The sequence below is a fragment of the Anabrus simplex genome, chromosome 10, assembly GCF_040414725.1.
Source record: "Anabrus simplex isolate iqAnaSimp1 chromosome 10, ASM4041472v1, whole genome shotgun sequence".
NCBI lineage: Eukaryota > Metazoa > Arthropoda > Insecta > Orthoptera > Tettigoniidae > Anabrus > Anabrus simplex.
In genome coordinates this window covers 24,095,540-24,123,106 of record NC_090274.1, presented here as the reverse complement: position 1 = coordinate 24,123,106, position 27,567 = coordinate 24,095,540, and the positions used below count along the sequence as shown (strand labels likewise).

Genomic DNA, 27,567 nt, shown 5'->3' with positions numbered 1-27,567 from the left:
TAGTGGTACTAATCACAGGCAATGTAGACCCACAGTGTATCGCACATTATGACCCCACCCATAGGCAACACAGACCCATAGTGTTCCTCACAAAGGTACTACTCTCAGGCAGTGCAGACCAGTGGTGTTTCTCACATAGTGGCACTAATCACAGGCAACGCAGACCCATGATATTTCTCATAAAGTGGTACTACTCACAGGTAACGCAGGCCCATTCTGAACACAGTGGAACTGATCGGTAGAATTCACACGATGACATCACAAGCGACTCCCAAACCTCCTATGTAATGTAGACCCATGGTACTAATCACAAGTAGTCTCATGGTTCTAATGTCACAATCCCTTGGTCGCAAATTTTAGTCGCCTTTTACGACAGGCAGGGGATATCGTGGATCTATTCTTCATCTACGTCCCCTACCCACAGGGAGTTTTCCACTCCACAGTTCTGTCCTTGGTGTAACTTACAACGGCTAAGAACAACATGCTTCAATGGCAGCGCTGACGATCTTTCTTCCAAGACATGCTTGCTTGCTTGGTGCACAAACACATGCAATATGACTGAATACAATATTCCTGAATGGTATTTAGATTTTGTTGACTGTGCTGAACTAACACTGATATGGCAGAGGCTGTTCCTGGACGTTCAGAAGATCCCAAGACACCTCCTAAAGAAAATCACCATGCGTTTCACAGAGGCAAGAGAAAGATTATTGCAAATATTGTAGCATGCTGCAAGAGGGAGAAGGAAAGCACAACATTACTGGTGCCCCTTATTCCACCACTAAAAAGAGTCAGTGTTTACAAAGATGCAAACCAATTCTTAAAAAGATGAGCTTCAGTGCATCTCATCCCTATAGCAGAGATGCCAACTTTCAAGAAAGGTAATTCGTAATGCAGCCATTTGCGCAAAGGGGGGGGGGGGGGGGCGGTCGTAGATTTTTTTTCCGCAATCTTACTAACTTACATATCATTTAATTTAAAGCTTGTAGTTCCTGTTTGGTAAACGTACACTGGTGACATGCTTTTTTCTTTTCATATCATGTGCATCCTCTGCACTAACAGAGCATTTAACAGTTCAGAGTTCATATTAGCACGAAATTCAGTCTTGTTCTTCTTCATCATGCGCATCCGAAACATCGCGGCTACACACACTACAAAACACGTGTGAATGAGATTTTGAGGAATGCATTAAACAAGGCCATTCTTCCGAGTATACCTCCCTAAATTTTTCAACTATATTTATTACTAGCATCACTAATCACGGTAACGTAATCACACGATTTTCCTGCATAAGAAATCGCTTCATTATTTCAAACCTTTCGCATTTCGTAACACACGATTAGCATATATCCTAGAAGAGCAATATATGTAAATTTGGCAACTAAAATCGCAATAAATACATCTACAACAGTCACGCACACAGTATTCACAATTAAAAGGAGTTTGTCACCACTTTACCGCCAAAACAAAGACAAAAGAACTCGCATACTTGCATGGAAGTCTGATTATGTGACGAACAAAGACAACAACTCTGCAAGATATACCATTTCACAGGTGCCTATATTTCCGGAACTGGAAGCACACACTGCGTTCGGCGCGTGAAAACTCGAAATATTCTTAAACGAGGGACAGGAAAGGGGTATAAATTATTGCTGAGAAATCCAAAAATAATATTCTGAGAATTCAAGCCGCCTTGTGTATCCTTTTGAACACTTCATACACTTAGATTTAAAAATCAACAAAAAATCGTAATTTGTGGTGTGTGATTCGTAAAGGCGTAATTATGATGGGTAATTCGTAATTATTACGATTAAATCGTAATAGTTGGCATCTCTGCTATAGATCTCCAGAAAAACCTGGCAAGAAAAGGTATTGTTCTTTCACTACAATGCACATTTTAATATTCCAAAAATGATAATGATAGTAGTATTATAAAGTTATTTTCCTTTAAAACGAGTAGGCACGACAAGTTCACACTGGAAGACTTGAATAAATGTGTTATTTGGGGTACCATCAGAGAATACTAAACAATCAAGAAAGTCATACCCACAATCTACAAACACATCCTTACTTTACGAGGCAAAATAGACTAGAAATGGGGACCTACTTGTCTTCATTAAATTATAACCTCTTCGGTGGCGGGTTTTCATAGAGCTCTTATTCCAGAAAAGAGAGGCTTTTCCAGAGGAAATTATATATGTGTAGGAAGCAAGGAATTAATGGCAGTTGTTGAAGAAAAATGAAGCTAACACATTCATATGATCTTCAATGGTTATTTCACTACTGTACAATTTATTTCCACTTTTAAACCTTTCTTTTGGTGTTTTATTGGTATTTTATGAGTACTGTCTTGCAACCACTACAAAATTATCTTCAGCTTTGAATCATTCCCATGAAAAAACGAACGTAATAAACTGCCAAATTTCACAAGAGTTGGTTTCTTCCAAAATCGTGCCTTTGTTCGCGGAGTTTTATTTACAAATTATTGAACACACTTTTTAGCTTAAGAATTGGTTTTGGTCACTAATAAACTTATATAACCATCCATTAAAATAATTCAAAACAGTCAATCGCACTGAGCGCTGGTAATAACTCAACCTTTACACTAAGATTTCCAGTAAATGGAAATATATTAGATCGTGCCTTATTTCCAGGCTAACATTTTTTCCACACAAAGTTATGTTCTACATCTCCTACCATAACCATTGCTTCCAATGTAATATCTTCTTTAATTTCACTAGAAATAGCAATAAAATCATGATACGAACAATTATTCGAATCATTATCACTACTAGCAGAAATATGAATCTCTCTTAGGGATTCATCTTCGTTGCAGTCCCTTATTTTATTTTCAAACATCTCTCTCGTGGTGCTCGCCATTTCTGTTTGCCTCGTCAGCTGGTTAGAGTGTGTATGTAAAACAGAGGAGATAAGAAATATTTTAGGCCAAAGATATCATGAATGCAGCTGGAAACCCTTCTGCTATCTGTTAAAAATGCTGGGAAATATTTTCCACAAAGATTACAATACCTGAGAAATTTTTGCGTGATCGCAAAATAAATACTGCAGCTAAACGAGAATTTCTTGAATGGTCGCATTATGGGCAAGCAAACGCCTTCCGAGAATTTCATGGGCACGTCACTGAAGAGGTTAAAATGTATTGGTTTTGAGTGGAAGAGTGTTCAGATCACATATTTCTCATTATTATTATTATTATTATTATTATTATATTTAGAGCGTGGTGATACTGTTGACTGCCATGGAAATGAAACATTTCAGGAAAGAGACCAAAGAAGTATTTTTATTTAGATGAATCATGGACTCATAATAATTTGACTGTAGGGAAATGCTGGCACAGAGAAAATGATGTTATGGGAGTCACTGCTCAGAGAAGAGCGTCAAGAGACTTATTATTTGATATAGATGTTGATTTCCACAGGGAACCTGAAATATTTGTCCCGAACGAGTAAATTTATAATACCAATATAAATGGTCCGTTATTGGACATTACAAATTTTCCAGCTAACTCATTCCTGGTTTCCAGTGTTTCACCACATGTGCTAAGTTGGGCTCATCAGTTGGTAAATAGCACACCCACCAAGACGCATGGCTAGTGCACACCATGGAGGCCACTGCGTATGCTACTTGGAGCCACCGGCAGTGCCATAGGGAACCTGAAATATTTCAACATCTATATCATTTGATGGCCAGGCAGGCATCATTTTTTTGGTAATGAGACAAAGTCTCTCACAGTGCATTGGTTTGTTTCCTCACATTGCATGCACACAACTGCCTCTTGTCACGACACACATCCTGAGATGCACTAAAGCGATAAATGACTGGATTGCGGATATGATGAATGTTAACCATCTGCTCCTATCTTCCTTCTGTCTCATAGATCACTAAAGACTTGCCTGTTGAGTGACATGTCACGACGCAGAATGGTGACGAGAGCAGCGGTCACCAGACGTACCATGTCCGAACGCACCAGCTGACTGTTGTGCATGGGGAACCCTACTAGTAGTAAGTCCAGGGCACTCCTCTGTACAAGCACACTGTTGTCCTGTACAGCTGTACACAGGGCAGTCACCTGTCAACAAATATTATTCCATTACTATTTTCATGAAAATGAATAACTCTCTCGCAGTAGAAAGCGAAGCTGAAAATGAGATACACACAACTGTTTACAATGCCCTTTCAAGATCCTTACTCTCCGATAAGATAACTGAAAAACTTATGTCGATGCCCACCCTCCTGATGAAGCTAGGAAGTAGAAACGAGCTTGCCTGGAGCTGAGAAGCAATGGATGTAGAAGATCTGGGATTAACGAGGAGAGAGCTTGTCTATTTGAAGATGGCCGTATATGAGGATTTGAAAATTGCTTTCGTCCTTTTGTATTTCCATGTTTGTCCTCGTCACCACTTTCTATTGTACCCTTTTTCCACACTGTTTTACTTCTAAATTGATGTTTTAGCCAATTTTGGGTCTGTCTGGTGGTTATCTGCTGAAACATAAGACATCCAACCAATCCCAAGCTACCATTCATATTGACTTATATCAGCAGAGTGCGATCTCCAAACCAAGTTGCCAACTCTAATATTTACAGTCACCACATGGTTAACCTATTTCCCTCAGCATGCATGGTATTTGGTAAGGTTCGTAATCTTTCGCATTCTTCTTCAGTAATTAGTGTTTTTCATATTATTCTTTACCACTCTAGTACAGTACAGTATAGCATAGTTTACAGTTTAGCACAGCATAAGTTAGTACAATACAGGTTTAATAGTTCAGTGCATAAAAATAGCTCTAATTTTATTTACGCCCGTGTATTGATTAGTGTTCATGCGTGTTTAGCATGTCTCAGTGTAGCTTGGGAAAGACAAGTGGCAAGAAAGTGACTCTGAGATCAGTGGAGTGTTCCCTTTGGAGGCCATAACCTCCTTCCTGTGCCAGCCATTAGCGGTGAGTGATGTGTTATTCCCTCTTTCTCTTTTATTCTTAATAATGTTATTGTGTCGGATGTTGTTAGTAAGTGTAGTTATTGTGAATCTGTTGTCAATTCCGATTCATCAGCTTTTCTGAGTTCTGTATTCCATTTGATGAGGGCTGTTATCGCGATCGTGTTGCATCAGCTGTTCTCGTAGCAGTAGCACGCTGGTAACAGCGGTAAGGGGACGCTCGTTTGTTTTGCGAAACGTCAATTTAGAAGTAAAGCCGTGCGGAGTATAAGAACGTAATAGAAAGGAACAAACAAGTCCAATTCAAGCCATATATAGAAAGACAGGAACAACGAAAGGAATACATAACAGGAAAAGTTTTTTACAATGTGGTTTACGTCGCACCAACACAGATGGGTATTATGGTGATGATGGGACCGGAAAGGGTTCAGAGTGAGAAGGAAGCGGTCGTGGCCTTAACTGAGGTACTTACTTACTCCTTGATGCTACGGTCCTTGAAGAATCTTGGTCTCTGCAACAATCTTCTTCCAGAGCTCTCTGTCGATTACATTGGTCCTCCATCTCCGGACTCCCATGGTACGTCGCCTAGGTCGTTTTTCAATTTTATCCGTACGGTTTACTCCTATTTTTTGCAGCTTCTCAACAAGCTTTTTTTTTTTTACAGGATAGAGGTGTCAACCCCATGCCCAACCTCTAACCTGGAGCACCAGAGTATCCCTTTTAGTCTGGATCATCACCTAGTACCTTCCGGCACAGGAGGCCCTACCAGTAGCTAAGCTACCACTGGCGTAGTTCTCAGGATCTTTTGACCACACAAGCCCCACCACCACGACAAGGTAAAGATACCATCGATCGGGTTAACTGAGGTGCAGCCCCAGCATTTGCCAGTTGTGAAAATGGGAAACCACGGAAAACCATCTTAAGGGCTGCCGACAGTGGGGTTCGAACCCGTTGTATCCCAAATACAAGCTCACAGCTGTGCGACCCTAACCGCGCGGCCAACTCGCTCGGTTATAACGGGAAAAACACAATGACAGCTCACTGTGGGAAGCGGAAGAAACACAAAAGGCCCAATCTCCACACACTGCTGTCCACAGAGAGATTGGCTCTCCCATTATCAATCCCAGTTCTACAACATCCATTCTTTCTCAGCCCCCAACAAGCTTGTTTTGGCTTCCCAGCTTCAACACTCACCGAGGGGCCATCTGGTCAGATCTTCAGACTTGATGTGGGAAATACAGGTTAAGAAGAAAACCAGATAATCAGTTCCAGTTTCCCGGGTACTGGTGGGGAGCCTCTTCCATTCTGTGTTATTGAGATACGTTCTGTTGTTAATGACGCCCTCCAGTGTCCTTCCCTGTTCTGCAATGTCCATCTTTACAATGCCCATCCAGTGAGCTCTTGGTCTTATTTATTTATTTTATTTTTTTATTTATTTATTTATTTATTTCATACCACCAACAGAGATGTTTCTCCAATTACAGGTGGCTTAGTCATTATGCATTAATTATTAAAAATAACAATTGTTAGAAAGAACTTAATATCTAAAAATAAAAATATACAACATTATTAACAAGTAGAGTAGCAAACAGAATTTACAGCACATTAATACTTTTTCAAGTTTAAATATACTTACTGTAATATCTAAAAATTAATTTAAAAAGTAGACTTTTTCAGGTTCGAAGTGGACTTATGACCTAAAATACTTAATATCTAAAAATGAATTAAAAATTAGAAAAACAGAAACATAAAATAAATTAGGAATTAGGATCTACAAAAGAAATAACTCCAATCTTAGACTGACGCCAGTTAAAGAAACTGACATACAAAAAGAAAATCATAGAAAGTAACGCATGAAATATATGTGTTTGGTGAGAGATGAGTTGTAGCAATAGGTATGAACAGCACATTAAATCTTAAGTGCAAATAGACATTAGTAATGATAATTTGTTTGCAGTTTTCCTTACATTTTCTTCATCTATATAAAATTATATGAATTTAAATAAAATAAAACACAAAAATGAAACACAAATTAACCAAGAAATAAGTATAAATATAGTACATATATACACCTATAGGGTAAACCTTCAGAAATAGTGAACTGAACTCAAAGTGCCCAGCATAGTGTGACCATTACTTCAACTGTGTGCCTTCTTCAATAATTTTACATAATAATTGTATCTAACAGCAAAGTCTAGATCAAGATCAGGAAATTTTTGAACTGTGACGTTATAAGTAGTGCACATTCTGAACAGTGGTGAGCTTCTATAAAATACTGTTTGAGAAATCGGAAGAAACAAGAGATGTCTGTGTCTTAAACTTCCTTTCCGGGTATTGAACGAGAATTGTTGTAGAAAGTAACTGTTATCTACCACATTATTGATAACTCTATGGAGGTATTTTTGATCATTTATTATACGTCTGTTTAATAATGAAGTGATGTTAAATTCTTTCAGGAGATCTTTATAGTGAATTATGCCGCTAGGAACAAACCTGTTATATTTTTTAAAGTAAAGATAACGTAAGAAACGTTTTTGAACTTTCTCCACATGGTTTTGATAAGATTTGTAAATGGGAGACCAAATTACCGACGCGTACTCAAGTTTGGACCTCACAAGTGTGTTGAACAAAAGTGTGAGGGCTTGGATATTATTCAGCTCTCTGGTGTGTCGGATTAAGAAGCCCAGTTTTTTGTAGGCATCATTAATTGTGTCATAAATGTGTGAGTTAAACGACAAATTGTTTGTGATGCGTACTCCTAGATCATTAATTGAATTAACCTGCGTCAGTAATTCGTTGTTGATAGAGTACACGTGTTCTTTAGGGAATTTTCCGTGTGTAATTTTCATGAAGCAACATTTCTTTATATTGAAATGTAAATTATTTTCTATACTCCATTCGTATAATTGATTTAAATCGCTTTGAAGTTTGTCGATGTCTCCATCACATTTTATTTCTTTGTAAAGTTTTACATCATCCGCATATAAAAGGCAGTTTGAAAACTTAACCTTAGATGGGAGATCGTTGACATGAACGTTAAACAGCAACGGACCCAGGTTTGAACCCTGTGGAACACCAGAATAGACAGAAAAAATGTCTGAATTACAATTGCGATATGCTACATACTGTTGCCTGTCTCTAAGGTAAGATGAAATCAGTGATAGCATTGGCGAAGTCATTCCAAATTCAGAGAGCTTTTTCAATAAAATATCGTGATCAATTTTGTCAAAGGCTTTCGAAAAATCCAAGTAAATTACATCAACATTTCCCTGCCTATGTAGAACATTAAAAGAATACTGCGCAAAATTAACAAGATTGCTTATTGTTGATCTACCAGGCATAAAGCCATGCTGATATTCACTTATAGCCCTCTTTACATGAGCGAAAATACGACAATATAAAATTTGTTCTAGGATTTTGCACGGAGCGCATAAAATACAGACAGGTCAATAATTCTCAATCATCTTATTGTCCCCAGATTTAAAGATTGGACAAACTCTCGATATTTTCCAGGCTTTGGGAAATGTCTGCTTCTTAAGTATCAAATTATACAGTCTCAGAAGAGGAATGAGTAACACTTCAGAACATGCTTTTAGGATGTAGGGAGGTATCCCATCAGGGCCACATGATTTTTTGGACTTTAATTTCATAATAGCTGCTTTATATTCACTTGTGGTTATAAATTCTACTCCTAGGGAATCGTTTACCAGTAATCGCGGTGTATCAGGAATAGCGTAAGAAGGTGGAGAAGAAGAGTAAACAGATTTAAAGAACGTTGCAAAACCAATTGGAGATACATTGACTATTATCTAGCGTTATATTATTAAGTTTCATACTCTGTAAGGGTGGATCTTTTTGAGTTCGCTTATTTTTAATAAAATTCCAGAATGATTTAGTATCTTTCGTGATGTTGTTTTGAATTTCAGAGATATAACGATTGTACGCTTTGTTGATTAAGGTTTTAACATATTTCCTGAGTTGTTTATATATTTGTTTACTATGATCAGAATTTTTTTGTCGTCTTCTATGCAATTCTTTCAACTTAATATTACGGATTATTTCCGAAGTAAACCAAACCAGGTATTTAGTTCTACAAAAAAATGCTCTTTTGGGGACCGTGGCTTCAAATACAGAATTTACTTTCACGTAAAAATGTTCTACTGCTTCATCTACATCTTCGATTTTTTCCAACTCAGACCAGTCCGTTTCTCGAAACATGTTATATATACCAAGAAAATTTGCTTTCTGAAAATCATACGCTATACATGTCTCTCCAAGCTGACATAAGCTGTCCTTTTTGGCTCCATCCTCATTAGATCCCCAAACCACCTCAATCTGGACATGCTGACCCGATCTAACAATGATGTCTTAATCCAGCTTCCTTCCCAACCACGTCATTCCGTAACATCTCCAGTTCGGGTTTTTTGAATTGTGGACCTAAGGAACATTCTTAGTGAGGGTGCAGGTTTCAATACTATAGATTAAGACTGGTATGAAGTACTGACTGAACATCACCAGCTTTGATTTTGTTGGTACTTTGGGATCCCAGAGGAGTGTTTGTAAAACCAGATAAACAAAGGAAAAATGAAAAGACAAAAAGATAAAGACGAATACTGACGATAAAAGAGTAGGAACAAAGGACCAACACAAAACGAATAAAGGAACTCAACAGGTCAATATACGCAGGTAATGGAACGGAACAAACAAGTGCAATTCAAGTCATATAGAAAGAAGTACCACATACCTGTTACAACATATGGAGCAGAAACCTGGTCAGTGACGAAAAGAGATGAGAGCCAAATACAGGTGGCAGAAATGAAATTCCTGAGAAGTATGGTGCAGAAAACAAGAAGAGACAAATGAACAGATACCAAAAGAAATAAAAGTGAGGAAAGTAAGAGATAAAATAGGATAAAGCAGACCTAGTTAGTTGGGACATGTTAAAAGCATGAGTGATGAACGAATACCAAAACGACGATGAAAAGGCTAATGAAGGGGAATTGAATCTTCATTATGTAAACCCAATTAGTTCAGTTTCTTTTAGTTATAAGTTACAAGTCCATAATGTAGTGCTAAATGACTCAACTGGCCATCACTTGTTGGTTCCTTTCCATTACTTGTATATGCTGGAATGTTAATTCCAATAAATATCGTAAACTGAAACTTCTGCAACATGGATATGCTATTTCATTAAACCTTTCTTAATTAATTATGAACAGGTAAATCACTGAAAAAAATGCAAAATGAGTTACCACCTTGAGAAAAAGTGTGTGGCAGCATCCAACTGGCAAATACAAATCTTACTCACCATGACATCAATGTTAGTGCCCATGATGTACAGCTGGTCCTCCATACACAACTTCTTGTTGAAGTGGGACAGCACGTACGAGATGGCTGGCAATCGGATTCCGCTATTTGATGCCAAACAGTCCCACAGACAGCCATAGAAATGGCTTGCTCCAACACCATCGCACACCTTCTCCAGCAGTGATGTAGTGCTAGGAAGAATACAATGAATTAGATATCACATAACACATCTTAAATACATACTGTTAGGCCTTGTAGTGTTCAGTCTGCAAGTCTCAGTAAATTAACCATTTGTCACCAGAAGGCTCTATTTGCAACTAACTAGCTCTGTGGCCTCTTTAATTCTACACCTCATAATCATCTCCCATTTTCCAGCTACATTCGGATAGGGGAAAACACAGTTTCTCTCCATTTTCTTCTGTTATACCACCACTCTCCATCCAACACTATGCTCCAGTCCAGGATCTGCTGTTTTGAGTCAAGCTCATCGATCTCAGTCTTGGTCATCTCCAGCCCTTCATTGCCTTTCCATCCTCTGTTATGGCATTTTTTCACCATTCATCCTTTTAACATGTTGAAACTAACTAAGCCTGCTTTTCTCCATTTTATCTCTTACCTTTATACAGTAAAACCTCGTTAAGACGTTTCTGAAGGGGACCAGGAAAAAGAACGTGTTAAGCGAGAAAATGTACTACTGAATATACGGAAAAAAACCTATCCAACATGTATATTGATTTTTTCTGACTTGAGAGCATTTTACATCATGTATTCGCGGGTACAGTGAAAACCATATCTACCATTTCTAAAGATGAGAGGAAAGTATTATAAGGTGTGAAGAACACGAGAACAAATATGACAACCTTTCCCATTGGCGCTTATAAAATAACAAGTGTACTGAAAGGTATAATAAACACCAGTCAACACATGTGAAAACATGTGCACCGGGGCCAATAAAAATTTTGTAAGTATTGTTGCAGATCACACACTTTTTAAAACAAATGTAAGTAAAAACATTTTATTTCAGAGCAGTGGGTTATTAAGCTTTATTTTCTGGTCTCACACTTACAAAATTAAGTGGAGGTTACATCCGATCATGTATGACCGGGAGGCCACCATTTTGAAGTCGACAGAACTTCTACGAACTTGTATGATCGAAACTCGAAGGTGTGAGTTCAACATTAGAGACCTCTGCACACATAGATGCAGAAGCCAGTCCACTTTCTGATGGATTTTAATTTTGTGTTCATTAGTAAGGAATTTCATGACTTTGTTCATATCCATTACTAGCTATCACAAAACAAATATGCACCACGCTAGTCAGAGTCACACGATTATGTTTCCTAATCTACATGTAGGCTACCGTATTAAGGGACAAATATTCGCTAAACTTCACTGTACCACTCAACACAAAGTAAATGTCTTCTTTCTGAATGGAATGCAAAATACAAGCACAAATAGATTTACTGTGTTATTCAGCAATCTCACTGCTAATCGGCACGAAAAACTGAACATTCCTGAGGCTAACAGGTTGCACCCCGAAGGTGTAACTTATCCTGTGAACCATAATCACGCAAATGTGGCAACGGCTCTTACCCGAGTTGGAAATCACGTTTCTTTCACAAGGGATGACAAGTAACAGTTTCGGGGCTAAGAAAAATGTGATCGTACTAAGCGGTAATAGCGAAAATTTGTGACGCGATAAGTGACTTATTTTTATACAGATTTAATACAATGAGAATCGAGACTGAATTTACGACGTGCTAAGCGAGAAAACGTGTTAATGAGGAATACACTAATGAGGTTTTACGGTACTATCTAAGAATCAGAAGCGCCGACCCTGAGTGATACTCAGGAGTGCACACATTGCAGGCACATATGTAGCCAGGGGGAAGTAGGTGCTGTCTAGGATATTCAAAACAGCCGTTTATAGCACCACATTGTCATGGCATCAAGTTGGTGGCAGTAGCAGTTATGCAATCCCATTATCTGAATTCTACTCTCTGTGTGTAGCAGGGCGAGTACATAACTTCAAAAAGAAGAACCCATTTGAGCAGGTTGAGTCTGCTAGAGTCACACTTACATGATGCAGAAAAATCAAAAATCTATATTTTACCTCTACAATGCTAGAGGTAAATGCAGAAGATTCCAACTTTAAATCAGGAAAAATTCAGTAAATAGTAGTTAGAAAAGAAACTTACCGTTCAAAATGATCGGAGCCTTCTTCAAGGCCAGGCAACACACCACTGAGAAAACCACTGAGTCCAGGCCGTAGTCGCTCTCCCAGTGGAACGAAGTGAGTCTCGTACACGGTGAGCAAGGACGGACGGACATTCATCGCAGCATGGCCCAGAAGTGGGAAAAGACCTGCACAAGATTACGAGACAAATATAAAGCGTAGAGAAAGGAGTGCAAAGAGTTATTCCTCCATGGTCAAAAGACAATAGACTGAAGGTATTTAGTAATTGTTCTTGAGAATTAAACCTGTTGGCCATCTGTTTTCCTTTGCATTTGCCCTTTGTTACTGAACTTCTACCACCGGTATGAATCTTTTTCACTCTCCCCCTTTCCTGAGGTAACCCAACTACCTTCATAACTTTCACACAATCATCCCTTTTCTCACACAGACCTGACATCATAAGTAATGGCATGGAACACACAAGAGACAAATCAACGCAATTACCTAACCTTGTCATACGTTCTGTCCCTCACAAAGAGGCATCTAATGTATACAGAAATGACAACTACAACAAATGTATATATCATCAATGCGACTGCAATACCACACATGTGACTTTCCACACATTTTACAGGAACAACAAAATACAACAATTCTCCATCAAAAAGAAATATATATTTTTAAAAATTTGAACTTTCATTCTTGTTTGTTTTCAGAATGCTCTGTGCTAGCATAAATAACTCTAATGAAAACACTTTGAGGGTTACAGCACCTACACTATCTAATCAAAAGTAACCGGACACCACTGCACACTAGTAAACAACAAGAAATAATGCATCATAACATTGTAAAAGGAGGCAGGGAGGTTTGTACTGTTCAGTGTCACTACAGAACAGCAACAAGGGTAGGTCAGGGGACCTTAGTGACTTTCAACGTGTTGCCACATAAGCTAGAAATATGTAAGGGAGATTTCTTTTTTTTTTTTTTGCTAACTGTTTTACGTCGCACCGACACAGATACGTCTTATGGCGACGATGGGACAGGAAAGGGTTAGGAGTGGGAAGGAAACAGCCGTGGCCTTAATTAAGGTACAGCCCCCCCCCCCCAGCATTTGCCTGGTGTGAAAATTGGAAACCATGGAAAACCATTTTCAGGGCTGCTGACAGTGGGGTTCGAACCTACTATCTCCCGAATAATGGATACTGGCCGCACTTAAGCGACTGCAGCTATCGAGCTCGGTGGGGAGATTTCTATCTTACAAATGTACCCAAAATGAGTGTCAGTGATGTAACTGTAACGTGGAAGCATGAAGGTAGAGCCACAGCACAACCTCAATCTGGTCAGCTACATTTACTGACACCCAGGGACCAACGAACATTAAAGAGGATTACAAGATATTAGAATCATTCCGTATTGACGGTTTTCACTTTATAATGGCGAAAAATGAGAGTATCCTCCTATTCAATACATCATATATTCCGTCATTAGACGGAGCAAACAAATTCAGACATGTTTCGGCTCGCTTGAGCCATCTTCAGTGAAAAAAAAAATTAGGGGGGTTGGAATAATTTACATAATATAAGTTGAAAAAATGCTAAAAAACATAATGAAAGAGCAAATGAAAAAACAAACAAAAGAGAGCCTAGACGTAAGCAAAATTCGCACAAATATACAATATTTACATCAATATGCAGAGCAAAAAACAACTTATTGCGACAAAATTCAGTGAAACAGGTGTTAATTTGAAATAATAATTGATACTAAAAACTGCGTTAACCTAAGAAACAAGGGAATGAGAAAACAAATGATGCAGATGGAAATGAATAATAGTAGCACATGGTGAGGTTGTGGACCTCATAGTTTACAAATTATTGGTTTATAAAAACGACAAAACAGTTTGAAATTACTGTCAAAATCATCCTAGTGGAAACCCATCACATCAAATTGGTCAGGAGGAGAGCGGGAGCAAACATTTTTGAGAGAAACCAAGCCTGAATTAACCTGCAGGCGAAAAGCCTGTGACAAGGAGAAAAAAACACCATGAAATTTAAGGATTTAGAAATAGCAGCATTCTCAATATCTTCTCAATCTAGCGGTCCCTTTCTTCATTATTGTTTCATAATGTTGGCTGGTGTTTTGCCTTATTATAGAGGGGTCGGAAGGGCCGCATATAAAAATATGAGAAGCTGTGTTAGGTAGAAGACAGATGCATAGTAAATTGTAGTAATCTAGTGGAAACCGTCAATGAAGTTCTAATAGTGTGCAGTAGGTGGTTGTCCTCTCTAGTGGCCTGGCTTTCTCAAAGTAACGGTCTCGTTCGCGTGATCGAACCAACAATAGACTCGATCACACGAACGAGACCGTTACTTTGAGAAAGCCAGGCCACTAGAGAGGACAACCACCTACTGCACACTATTAGAACTTCATTGACGGTTTCCACTAGATTACTAAAATTTACTATGCATCTGTCTTCTACCTAACACAGCTTCTCATATTTTTATATGCGGCCCTTCCGACCCCTCTATAATAAGGCAAAACACCAGCCAACATTATGAAACAATAATGAAGAAAGGGACCGCTAGATTGAGAAGATATTGAGAATGCTGCTATTTCTAAATCCTTAAATTTCATGGTGTTTTTTTCTCCTTGTCACAGGCTTTTCGCCTGCAGGTTAATTCAGGCTTGGTTTCTCTCAAAAATGTTTGCTCCCGCTCTCCTCCTGACCAATTTGATGTGATGGGTTTCCACTAGGATGATTTTGACAGCAATTTCAAACTGTTTTGTCATTTTTATAAACCAATAATTTGTAAACTATGAGGTCCACAACCTCACCATGTGCTACTATTATTCATTTCCATCTGCATCATTTGTTTTCTCATTCCCTTGTTTCTTAGGTTAACGCAGTTTTTAGTATCAATTATTATTTCAAATTAACACCTGTTTCACTGAATTTTGTCGCAATAAGTTGTTTTTTGCTCTGCATATTGATGTAAATATTGTATATTTGTGCGAATTTTGCTTACGTCTAGGCTCTCTTTTGTTTGTTTTTTCATTTGCTCTTTCATTATGTTTTTTAGCATTTTTCAACTTATATTATGTAAATTATTCCAACCCCCCTATTTTTTTTATTTTTTTTTTTCACTGAAGATGGCTCAAGCGAGCCGAAACATGTCTGAATTTGTTTGCTCCGTCTAATGACGGAATATATGATGTATTGAATAGGAGGATACTCTCATTTTTCGCCATTGTAAAGTAAATTAAAGAGGATGGTATGAGAAAATCATTGCTTGTCTGTAGAAAGAATCACTACAGAATATCAAGGTGTTATCAAGTACAGACAGACTCATGACTATGCATCGGGGATTAAGAAGAATAGAGTTCCGCAGTCGAGCAGCTGGCTATAAACCAAATATTTCCCCCCTTAATACAAAGCAACACCACTGCACGCTGGAACAGTGGAAATAGGTAATTTGAAGTAATGAATTCTGTTATAAATTGTGGCAATCTGATGAGAGGATTAGGGTATGGAGAATGCCCAGGGAAGGTAATCTAACTGAATGTTTAGTACTAACAGCGAAGTTTGGAGGAGGTGGCATTATAGAGTAGGGATGTTTCTCATGGCAGGGACTCGGTCCTCTAGCAGGATTATATCACTGTAAATGTAGAAGGATATCAATACAGTACATTATAAATGCTTTTGTACTGCCTAGCACAGAAAATCAGTTCAATGATGACCATCGTTTATACCAACGTGATAACGCTCCAAGCCTATGGTTTAAGGATAATAATAAACTCAACAGAACACCTGGTGGATGAGTCACTACGGCGACTTTGTTTCAGGCTCTACCATCCAACACCAGCACGTTCTCTGGCTACGGCTATTCGGGAAGAATGGCGTGCCACTCCCATGGAATCATTCATTCCGATACCAGGTGGAAAGTCTTCCCCACGGAGACAGGGCTGTGATAAAGGCGGATATCATATCATATTATTGGTGACTACCAGAGAATATGTTGCCAGCAAACTCTTTGTCTTCATTTTGAAGTAAATGTCCAGATACTTCTGATCAGATCGTGTACGCGGTGATGCCTTTGGTAACAGCAACATAGGAAGAAGTTGAAATGAAATACTCTGCATGTGCCACTTAGAAAGTTCTTTTATTTAAGAATCTGGGTCTTAAGGCAACAATGGGATATGAAAGGGCTAGGGGTTGTAGTAAGTATGTAAAGTATGGTTCTAGTATATGGGACCCTCACCAGGATTACTTGATTCAAGAACTGGAAAAAATCCAAAGAAAAGCAGCTCCATTTGTTCTGGGTGTTTTCCGACAAAAGAGTAGCGTTACAAAAATGTTGCAAAGTTTGGGCTGGGAAGACTTGGGAGAAAGGAGACGAGCAGCTGAACTAAGTGGTATGTATTTACAATTCTTGTATTTATTATCCACACCAATTCAATACATATGTAAGTTCAATACGGGTAAAAACATAAAATTGGTTTTATGCAATAAGTGGTATGTTCGGAGCTGTCAGTGGAGAGATGGCGTGAACTGACATCAGTAGACGAATGAGTTTGAGTGGTGTCTTTAAAAGTAGGAAAGATCACAATATAAAGATAAAGCTGGAATTCAAGAGGACAAATTGGGGCAAATATTCACTTATAGGAAGGGGAGTTAGAGATTGGAATAACTTATCAAGGGAGATGCTTAATAAATTTACAATTTCTTTGCAATCATTTAAGAAAAGGCTAGGAAAACAACAGATAGGGAATCCGCCACCTGGGCGACTGCCCTAAATATAGATCAGTAGTGACTGATTGATAGGAGTGAGACGGAAGTGACCATGGACTTAATGAAGCATTTGCATGGAGTGAAAATGGGAAACCACAGAAAAACTATCTTCAGCTCTGCCAACAGTGGAGTTCGAACACACTATCTCCAGAAGCTGATAGCTATGTAACCCAAACTATAGAGCCACTCGCTCGGTTACTTAGAAAATCCCACCCTACAGACACCATAAAAGTTGCATTGTGAAGGAAATATACCAAGTTTTTATGCAGGAAAACTAATATATTCTTCAGCTCTGTCAATCACTCACCAGCACTATATATGAAGAGTTCATGACTCAGTCGGTTGGTACCCATGCATTTGAAAATTATATCATAGGTTTCCAAGGCCTTGAGGTGTACTCCAGAAGGTAGGGCAGGATGCATGCACTGTGCTAGGCGCTTGCTAATTTTGATGCGGCGTGGAATGACAGGGAACTTCATATGATTTAGCAGCACCTGCAAGAAAATATCACTCAATTTACAAATTACATTCCTCCAATATTGTATTATGACAGCAGAATTAGTACCAAGCCATACCTTGTTCAGTTTGCCCAGTGCAGAGATGAGGTCCGCCCATTCGCTCGTGTACTCAAAGCTCTTGAGAGCCTTGTCCACGGCCGAGACATAACTGTAACAAACACAGACTTCATTAGCTGATACACTTTAATTCAATAAACTACCACTGACGATGAGAACAAACAATGACACAACAGAAGTACAATGTCTTCACGAATAAATCCTTCATTGATTTCATCCTTCCTATGCCTGCTAGAGTAGCTTAGGATCAGGGATGGAGAGAAAGAACTGTTCAAATTGTACGAGTGTACTCTTCTTTCCCATGGTCCTAAGATCTGTGAATCTACAGTATATCGTAATAAAAGGAAAGGAAGTGTGTTGAATCAAATCTGCAAGAGAAATAATTTGGATTTAGACCTGACTGATCTCATATTTGCTACTTGGATGCTGTTTGAGAAAAACTGGGAGAGGAATATGCCTATAATACAGATCGATTGAAAAGTTGCGCACATCAAACTAAATGTTGTTATAACTTGTATCGCAGTTATTAAAATTATATCTTGTGCAGGCAGATTGTACTGTAGGAGAATGAACAATTGGAAATGCCATCTGCCATGTATTGGCAATAAGATGTCTATAGTCTGACAAATGTTATTTTCCCAAAAGCAACAAGTGTTCACGGTTCAACATTATTTTGCCAGTCATTTTTATGCATGTGTTGCAGACAAATTTCATCAAAGAGATGAGGATTCTGCAGTTCCTAACAATTCGATGATAAGAAGACTAAGCAAGCATTTTTGGGAATGTGGATCAGCTACAAACAGGAAGATACCCAGAAGACCAATCATTTTGGCTGATATAGTCTAGACTTGAATTTGATTTAGATATGTTATAAACATAATTAGTAAGTAATGTATGTCTTGTAGTTCGTGCATTTAATCAATATTGCTTACTATGATGTTCACAGCTTTTCGATCACCCTCTTGTAGTCATTGACACAGAGAAGACATATGGTTACACCCCTCATCACATTCAGGATGTATTACTTAAGAAGGGCGTGCCAGAAGACAACAACAATACAAAGACACTAAAAGCTGTTTCCATATACAAGAAACTAGGTCTGGATGGTAAAGACGAGAAGTGGAATGCAACAGAGAAGCTATTTTTCCGCATTGCTGTTTGTAAGCATTATGGAAGGTTATGGATTTAAAATCATCAAGACAGTCCAGAAGAAATACAAGAACACAAATGCACTGATGTTCACAGACAATGTCATATGGGGTGAGTGAGGAGATGACATTCGACGACTAAATTGGTGGAAAGAGGAATTCGACAAGTTTGGATTTCAAATCAGGCAAACCAAAACAGCATGCGTGGTGATAAACAGAGGAAGCGAAGTGCCAAGCATGGGACAACATGAAACTTAAAGGTTTCAGCACTTCAAATACCTTGGAAATGTTTTGTCGGCTGCTAATAGAGATGTGTATGAAATTAGCAGCAGCGTTAAAAAAGCTGCAACCTTCTTTCTGAAAATATCAGCAAAGTTAAAGAAGCTGCAACCTTCTACAGTTTTGTTTCCCATCCATTACTGGACAAACGTTTCTCCCTGAAACGCAGAAGTATTACTTTATAAGAGCTACTTGCTACCCACTCAGACCTATGGACTGGAAGCGGCAATACTGACCAGCAAGAACAACAGATGACAACTGATAACAGAAATTAAATTCCTTATGTCAAGCAAACAGAAGACCAGAAGGGACAAAATTGGAAACAAATAAGTCCGCCTCCAACCAGGGCTCCAACTGAGTTTGTCCGATATTCTAGAACAATCATGACTGAAATAGTTTAGCCACAGTACGAGAATGTAATTAATAAGAACACCCAAGACCTACCAAAAAAAACCCTGGTTAATGAAGAAAAAAAAAAGATTGTGGGGAAAACCTAGAGAGGATTGGATGACGCAGAATGAAAAAGTCCTGCCCACAGCAGTCCAAAATGGGAAAAGATAGTGACAAGATAGAAGTTTATGGAAGAGGGTTGTTTATTCCTACATCTAGCCTGCTGGAATGGGGAAATCATTATGATGATGATTAAACAATTAAATCTTAAGGTCTATATCTCGTGAAAATTTTCTTTCAAATTAATTATCTAACATACATGGTTTTGCCTTTTTAAGGGCTACTTCATTGCTGGATTCCCTACATCAATGTCACAATTTTCTTAATACAACAGTATCATCGTCATCATCATCATTTGTTTGCTCCAGCAAGCCAGATGCGAGTATTTCTCGGATCCTCGTCTAGTCCATCCACAGCTGCTCTTCTACTTATCACTGCCAATTTAAATAACGTTTTTCCAAGTCCATAAGTTAGAATTGGTACGAGATACGTTTTGTACGGTGTGACTTTGGGAGCTTGGGGAAATGTGTCATTCTAAAGTAGTTGATGAATGGAGTGGGAGAATTTTGATGCAGCTTGTATCCTACTGACTATTTCTTGGTTTATAGTGTTGGTCACAAGAAACAAAGCTCCCTAAATATTTGCATCTATTGATAATATCTACTTCATTTTGCACTTGCAAGTAGACTGCTCCAAGATTTTGACTTATTACCAAACAAGCTATCTTAGTATGGCTGATAATCAGTCCCATTCTTTCAAATTCTTCTTAGCAAGAATTTATTTAAGCTTGTACTTCTGTTTCTATCTCATCCCATAGCACATCATGATCGGTAAAAACAAAACACATTTGCTGTCTGATCCTTCATTTTTTTACTGGTTTTATAATATCATCCACTATAATAATGGAGCAAAGTGGTGACATAACTTCCTTGTTGGACTCTGCTCTTGGTTTCAAAACAACTTGACCTGCCTCCTTCAACTGGCACACAGCTCTTTTTTTTCCTTCATTTTTGAGCAATAATCTTTTTCTGGCACTTCTTTATGCCTCAAACGTGCCTTCTCAATATCTAACAATAGTATAGTGCAGTTATGTTATACTAAACCAGAGTTGCTAAGCTGGGCGCAGTGCGGCCAGGCTAGTTTGATATAAATGAGGGCAGCTTACGTACCGAGCGTACGCTACAGTCAACCGAGAGAGCGAACACACTCGGCATGGGTCAGGAGTCACATTTAATTGTGACTACGAAGCTCTCCCTGCACCATTCAATGGTGACTGGAGTACAGTATTTCTTTTTAAAGACTCTATAACCGTAAAAACCTGACCTTTTATAAATATTTAGGTTTGGTTTATACTACGCTCATTACTAAGATATGGTTTAATTTTCCTATAATTTACACATTCAAAAAAACTGACACGTTACAGTTTTGGGTTACATGTATAAACATATGGGGTTGACCCATGCATGTTACGATTTACAATTTCTTAGATGAAAATAACAGAATTTTAACTTTCTCTACGAAGTTGGGTATCAGGCGAGATGGATCTGTCGTGGCGGGTTCTTATGACTAGATGCCCTTCCTGACGTCAACCTCATCTGAGGAGTTAGTGAGATGAAACAAATGACATGATATATGACAGTAGGAAGGGAGAGGGTGAAACCCAGTGCCGCCATATAGCCTACTCCTGTCAAACAGCACCAGGGGGTCTGCTCAAGGCTTAATATCCCCATCCGACAGACGAATTGCCATCAAAAGTGTCATATGCACTCACTCCATACAAGCACTGCGGAAAGGTTTGGAATTTAATCCAGGCTTTTGGCACGCAATCTAGTGATTAGAAATTGTATACCACCACCACCACCACCACCACCACCACCACCACCACCACCACCACCACCACCACCACCACCACCACCACCACCACCCGTACCCTGCCGGTCAATATTCTGATGGTAAACTTTTTTCGACCAACAGGACTCGAACCGGCTAACCATGGTGTCAGACTGTTTAGACTTCAACGCCTTGACGATCATGGCCACCTGATTATTCATTAAGTAAAATGTAATATATTTAAATACTTGAATAAGTTTATTGCTTGATTTTGCACAGTGCCATAATGCTATGCAACTCTTCCTTTCACTGAGCTTCTGAAAGTAGTATTTAAAAACTTATCATTAGACATCCACTGATTATAGCTAGTCTCAAAATAATGAGTGAGTTCCAATACTAGTGAAGGTACAGATATTTACTATCCAAGTACAACAGTGTAAATGTAGTAACAAGTAGATATACAGTATGTCTTCAAATAAATAATCTAACTAATATTATTCCTGGTAAACATGTTTATCAGATCATTTACACTTGTGTAACAACAAGCTACAGCTTATCTGCTTTGCTCCTTCTTATATTGAGAATGTTTCTATAGCAAACCCCTCTTAAATGTAACACTGAAAACTGTAAGTCATTGCATAAAGTACAAAAATATTGTGAGGTACTAGCAAAATCTTTATTGTATCCAGTCAATAGGGCCTATATGTAATCAGAACAGAAATAACTAATTTGTTACAACGTAAGTTATATATTGAAAATAACCTGGATTTCTGTCCACTGGAAATAAAAAAAAAATAAAAAAAACCCATTCCCATAATACTCAAATACTGTTCATTGACCTTCACAGCCTGTGCTATAACAGCAACATTACTATTGCTGAAGTGCACACACTGATCGCTTGCCCACTCGCTGTGTGCCTGCAGGACGAAAAGCCTAGAGCGAACATCTCTGTACTAAACAAACTGTAATATTCAGCTAAAGAATCCCCGAATATCTGAGGCCATAGACATCCAAACTTGGTTGCTTAGCTGCACGCTCTAAATTTTGAAATTAGACCAATAGCATTCGCATTATGAACAAGGTATGAAACATATAAGGCAACACATTTTATTTCTCGGCCAAGTTTGGTTTTAAACAATTGGAATGTTGCCTGGGACATCTCTGAATATTCCCGCTTCATCTCGTAGAGTTTCATTAATTTTCTATTGGTGGCAGCGCTATAACTAGCCTTCAAAATGGCGTCTGTAATGGAGATGTGTACCAAACAAAGAGCAGTTATTGAGTTTCTTTTGGGAGAAAACCAGGGTATCACAGATATTCATAGCCACTTGTATCTCCAGAAACCTGGCAGTGGACAAAAGCATGGTGAGTCGTTGGGCGAGGTGTGTTTCATCATCACAACAAGGTCGAGCAAACCTGTCTGATCTGGACTGTTCTTCCTCATTCACCCTACAGCCTGGATCTCGCGCCTTCTGACTTCCATCTTTTTGGCCCAATGAAGGAGGCACTCCTCAGAAGCACTACGTGGATGATGGGGAAGTTATCCATGCAGCACAACCTTGGCTCCGACATCAACCAGTCGAGTGGTACCATGCAGACACAAAGGCCCTCACATTACAATGGCGTAAGGCCATAGCATTGAACGGAGATTATGTTAAGAAACAGGGTAGTGTAGCAAAAGGATTGGGAAATAACATGACGTATTTGAATCCTCAATAAAACCAACCTGCTCTTAGAAAGAAAAAAAAGTGTTGCGTTATATATCGAACTCCCTTCGTACAATCAAGAAAAAACAAACAGATAACACAACATAGAGACTAGTGGTTCTAGCAACAATAGACATGTCTCAACAATCACTAAAATGAGCTAAATATATACTTACACTCGGTATTTCGAGTCCTTCATCAGCTCATACTCTTCTAGAGCAATGGACCCCATCTTGAAGTTCTAGATGTTATCACGTTACTGACAATTTATTTCAAACATCCTGTGAAGAGAAATAAAGACATTATTAATTTTAAAAATTAAAGCCTCTTCTGACTCAAGTTATTTCATTAATGAAAAGAAAATCAATTAGGCCTACATTATTTGTGTAATTAGATTGCAGTATAGTTCTCCTAATCCAAAATAAGTCACAACACATATAGAGAAATCAGGATATACCTTTACAAAATGTGTCAATCTGGTCTAATACCAAGACCTAACCCAAGTCACAGCAACTCAAATAATATCATGTACATGTTGTTAGTAGTACTGTTAACAGATGCAGCTTGGACAATGAACAAAGAAGAGGCTTTTGAAATGATCATTTATCTAGGGTTGCTATGTATTGCACCAGATGAATTAAGAACACTGAACTTCTTCAAACAAAAAGTGGAGGGGAATCATTTAACCACATCAAACAGAATGATGGTTAAAATATCAAATATTCCAACTTATTATGCAAGAAGAAATATTTGGAAAGAGATATGCTGGACACAGATCGATCTCACTGCTGAAATACCCGAGACACTAGCGCAAAATGTTGGCAGAACTGCTTTGAGGAGCCCGAACAAGACAGCATTCGCACAGATGATTGCCAATGTCGGAAAAGGATAGATGCTTGAAGATGAAGAACTCAAATTAACCGGGACAGGATTCTTTTCTAACAGCCAAAACTTTGGATTATGAGAAGTTATCTCTAAAAAAGCAAGTTGTGTCAAGTTCAAACTACCTCATGCCAATCAGTTAAGATGTTCCTCAATGAGAGTTGATGCCCACACTCCTGATGAAGCTGGGATTGATGATGAGGGAGCCCCTTTATTTGATAACATGGAGATTATACGCATCTTTTTTTGTGTTTTCTTGTTTATCCTTGTCTTTTCCTCATGCTGCTCACTCTTATGATGCTAATCTGCTATTGTGTCTGTCCTATTCACGACTTGATTTGTCATTTGGTTGCTTCTTTCCATTACTCGTATAACTTAGGTGATTTTGGAACAAGCAAGAGCTAGAAATGAAGGAAAGTTGATGTGGCCTCAATTAAGGTACAATACCAGCATTTGGCTGGTCTAAAAGTGGGAAAATTCAAAGTCATGGTAACACAAGAGAGGCATTGGAAGACCCCAGAAGAGATGGCTCAACGGCATAAAGCTGTTGGCTGGAACAGGCTGGTTCCAAGTGGCTCAAGACCGAAGACGATGGAAGCATATGGAAGACACCTATATACAGCAGTGAAATGAAATAGGCTAGAAAAGAAGAAGAAGAAGCAAATGGGAAACTCTATCTTCAGGGTTGCCAATGGTGAAGTTCAAACCCATTATCTCCCAAATGCAAACTCAAAGATACACATACATACTGCATAGCCAACTCACTCGGTGTTCTAAGATGCAGAACCGAGGTGAAAATTTGATTACCTTGTATAATGTCAGTGTTAAGTATGAGGACCATTCCAGATAGTGATAGCAGAGGTATGAATTTACAAATATTCCTGGTCAGTGAGTCAATAATGAATTGCACACTGTTTGTCTCAATTTGTTAGTCAACACCAGGCCGGTACTGATAACGTTTAAGTGTGTCATTGTAAAAACATTTTTAAAGTAATGCAGTAAGAGAACTTCTCAGGAATGTTACAGTGCTTAATGAGCACAAACAGCTTTCTGGTTATCATCATCAACAACATCATCATCATCATCATCATCATCATCACTATATGAAGCCCAGCAAGCTGTGTGAAATTATAAATTAGCCTCTTCAATTTTGTACTGTTGACCATTGTTGTTGTTCCACTTTTTGTTGCCATTCCTGTACCTCTCTTGGTCAAGTCTCTCTATACTTTTCTTTACCAAGGTCTCTCTAGGCATCCCTTGCAATCTTTTGCCAATGATAGTCAGATCAAAGTATCTTCTTAGAGTCGTATCACGAAAACTTCCTTTCACATGAACATATCATTTTAGTCTATTCAGTTCTAACATTGCTAGAAAGTTCCTTCGCCACTCAGGCTGTTGGTGAATTTTGTCATTTCTTATGTTATTTATTTTATTGTGTCCGACTCATTGGCTGAATGGTCAGTGTACTGCCCTTCGGTTCAGAGGGTCCCGGGTTCGAATCCCGGCCAGGTCGGGGATTGTAATCGCTTCTGATGAATTCTTCAGGCTCAGGAATTGGGTGTTTGTGTATGTCCCAACACTCTCCTCTTCATATTCAGACAACACAACACACTACCAACCACCACAGAAACACGCAATAGTTATTACATCCCTCCATATAGGGTTGGCATCAGAAAGGGCATCTGGCCGTAAAAAAAGGGCCAAATCCCCATGTGCGACACAGTTCGCACCTGCAACCCCACAGGTGTGGGAAAAGCAGTAGCAAAAGAAAGATAAAAGAATATATTTACCTTTTACTGTTTCAAAGATGCATGAGCTAATGCTCGTATTGGGTAGTACGTTAAAGAGCTGGCACGGGTACAATATTAAAGACAAATTGAATTATTGGTATTACAGAGCTGATAAAAATGTATAATAATTTAAATCTAAAACACAACATTTTTCAAGGATCAATTGTGTATTTAAACATTTATATAAACAGAACCCTATAACTCAAAATGAAATCTGATAATAAGTTCATCTAATTGGACTAAATCCAAGGGCATTAAATTTTGTCCACAAATGTTTCTTAATATTTCCTTTGAATTTATTGAAATTCTGATAAGCTTTTATTGAGTCTGGAATGGAATTAAATGCTGTTATAGCCCTATAATGTACAATACACCATTAGTGCCATACTTCACTGTATTCATTCTAGCAATGTGTAAGTTTCCAGACTTCCGTGTTGTATGATCATGAATAGATGAATTGCTGATGAATTTTGAGTTTTATTTTTGCTCGAGCCAAACTATGTTTAATTTTGAAGGCAAGTGTTACTAAAGAGTATGCAATAGATAACCTAACAAGAGGTTTCTGGTCAAGACAGCTGCTTCAGGTCCATAGGTCACAACTGGCACAGTTCTGGTATGGACTAGTGTAATTTTGTTGATTTCATTGATCTGTGTCAGTCTTATACTTGGCTTTGACAATATGAAAGTGATTGAGGTATAAGCGGTGCCTAGTAATGCCACCATTCCTTATGCAGCCAGTTCCTGCTAGGAATGCTGTGAAAATGTTGCTTGTAGGGTCGGTTCCTGCATGCATTGCAGTGAACTTGGTAGACTGATATGTACAAGGGCAAGTCAATAAGTATCTGCAATCAATTTTTATAATTTATTACAAAGAGTTCACACTTTTTATTGATATAATTTTTCAACATAGTCACCCTGCTTTTCAATGCACATGGTCCACCATTTCACAAGCTTTCTAATACCCTCCACCAAAAAAGGTTTTTTAGATGCACAGAAAGCCACGTATACACTGCTTCCTTCGCATGTTGATTGGAGCTGAATTGACGTTCTCTTAGAGCATTTTTAAGTGGACCAAACAGATGGTAATCTGATGGGGTGAGATCGGATCTGTACACAGGATGCAACAAAAGAACTCCTTCCAACAACTGACCTCTGCGTTTCTTGCGAATTGCAGGTTTCAGCTTGTTTACCGACATATCATTGTAATGTTCACTGTTTCTCCTTGTCTTTGAGAGTCCCAAAATACTGTGAGCATCACTCCGCTCCTGGTACACCCTCAGACCACAAAAAACGGATTACGGAACGCTGTTGTTCCTTGGTGCAAACACAGAGTGGAGCGGTCATCTTTACGTCACAACAGTACAAGCTGTACTGATCTGGTAATGCTGAAACCTACCACAGGCGTAGATAACAGTGCTATCTAGTGGCTGGTGAGCACACAACACCATAGAGCCAACCTAAAGGCAATTAGAGCAAAATTGCAGATACTTATTGACTTGCCTATGTAATAGCAACTTCTGGCTCAGTGAGGAAAGCAACTGGAAACTAACCCGCTCCTCATTTCCCTAGCATGCCTCTTCAATTATGCCTAGGCCATCTATGACAGCTAATGGTAGAGCTGTTGAGGATCCAACCAGCCTTCGGGCAGAGGACTGAACATACAACAATCTCTTGGGAAGC

General features: G+C 38.6%; 1 protein-coding gene across 1 annotated transcript in view; it reads right to left on the bottom strand.

Moving 5' to 3' along the window:
* Window positions 1-27,567, bottom strand: part of LOC136882022 (protein dopey-1 homolog) — a 168,097-nt gene that overhangs the window by 118,868 nt on the left and 21,662 nt on the right. Inside the window, exons 2-7 of the mRNA XM_067154520.2 lie at window positions 23,392-23,496; window positions 17,803-17,893; window positions 17,535-17,721; window positions 12,464-12,629; window positions 10,267-10,456; window positions 3,915-4,090 (exon numbers count right to left, since the gene is read on the bottom strand). Coding sequence (XP_067010621.2) covers window positions 3,915-4,090; window positions 10,267-10,456; window positions 12,464-12,629; window positions 17,535-17,721; window positions 17,803-17,893; window positions 23,392-23,447 — 866 coding nt within the window. The 5' untranslated portion in view covers window positions 23,448-23,496. The remainder of the gene's footprint in view (window positions 1-3,914; window positions 4,091-10,266; window positions 10,457-12,463; window positions 12,630-17,534; window positions 17,722-17,802; window positions 17,894-23,391; window positions 23,497-27,567) is intronic.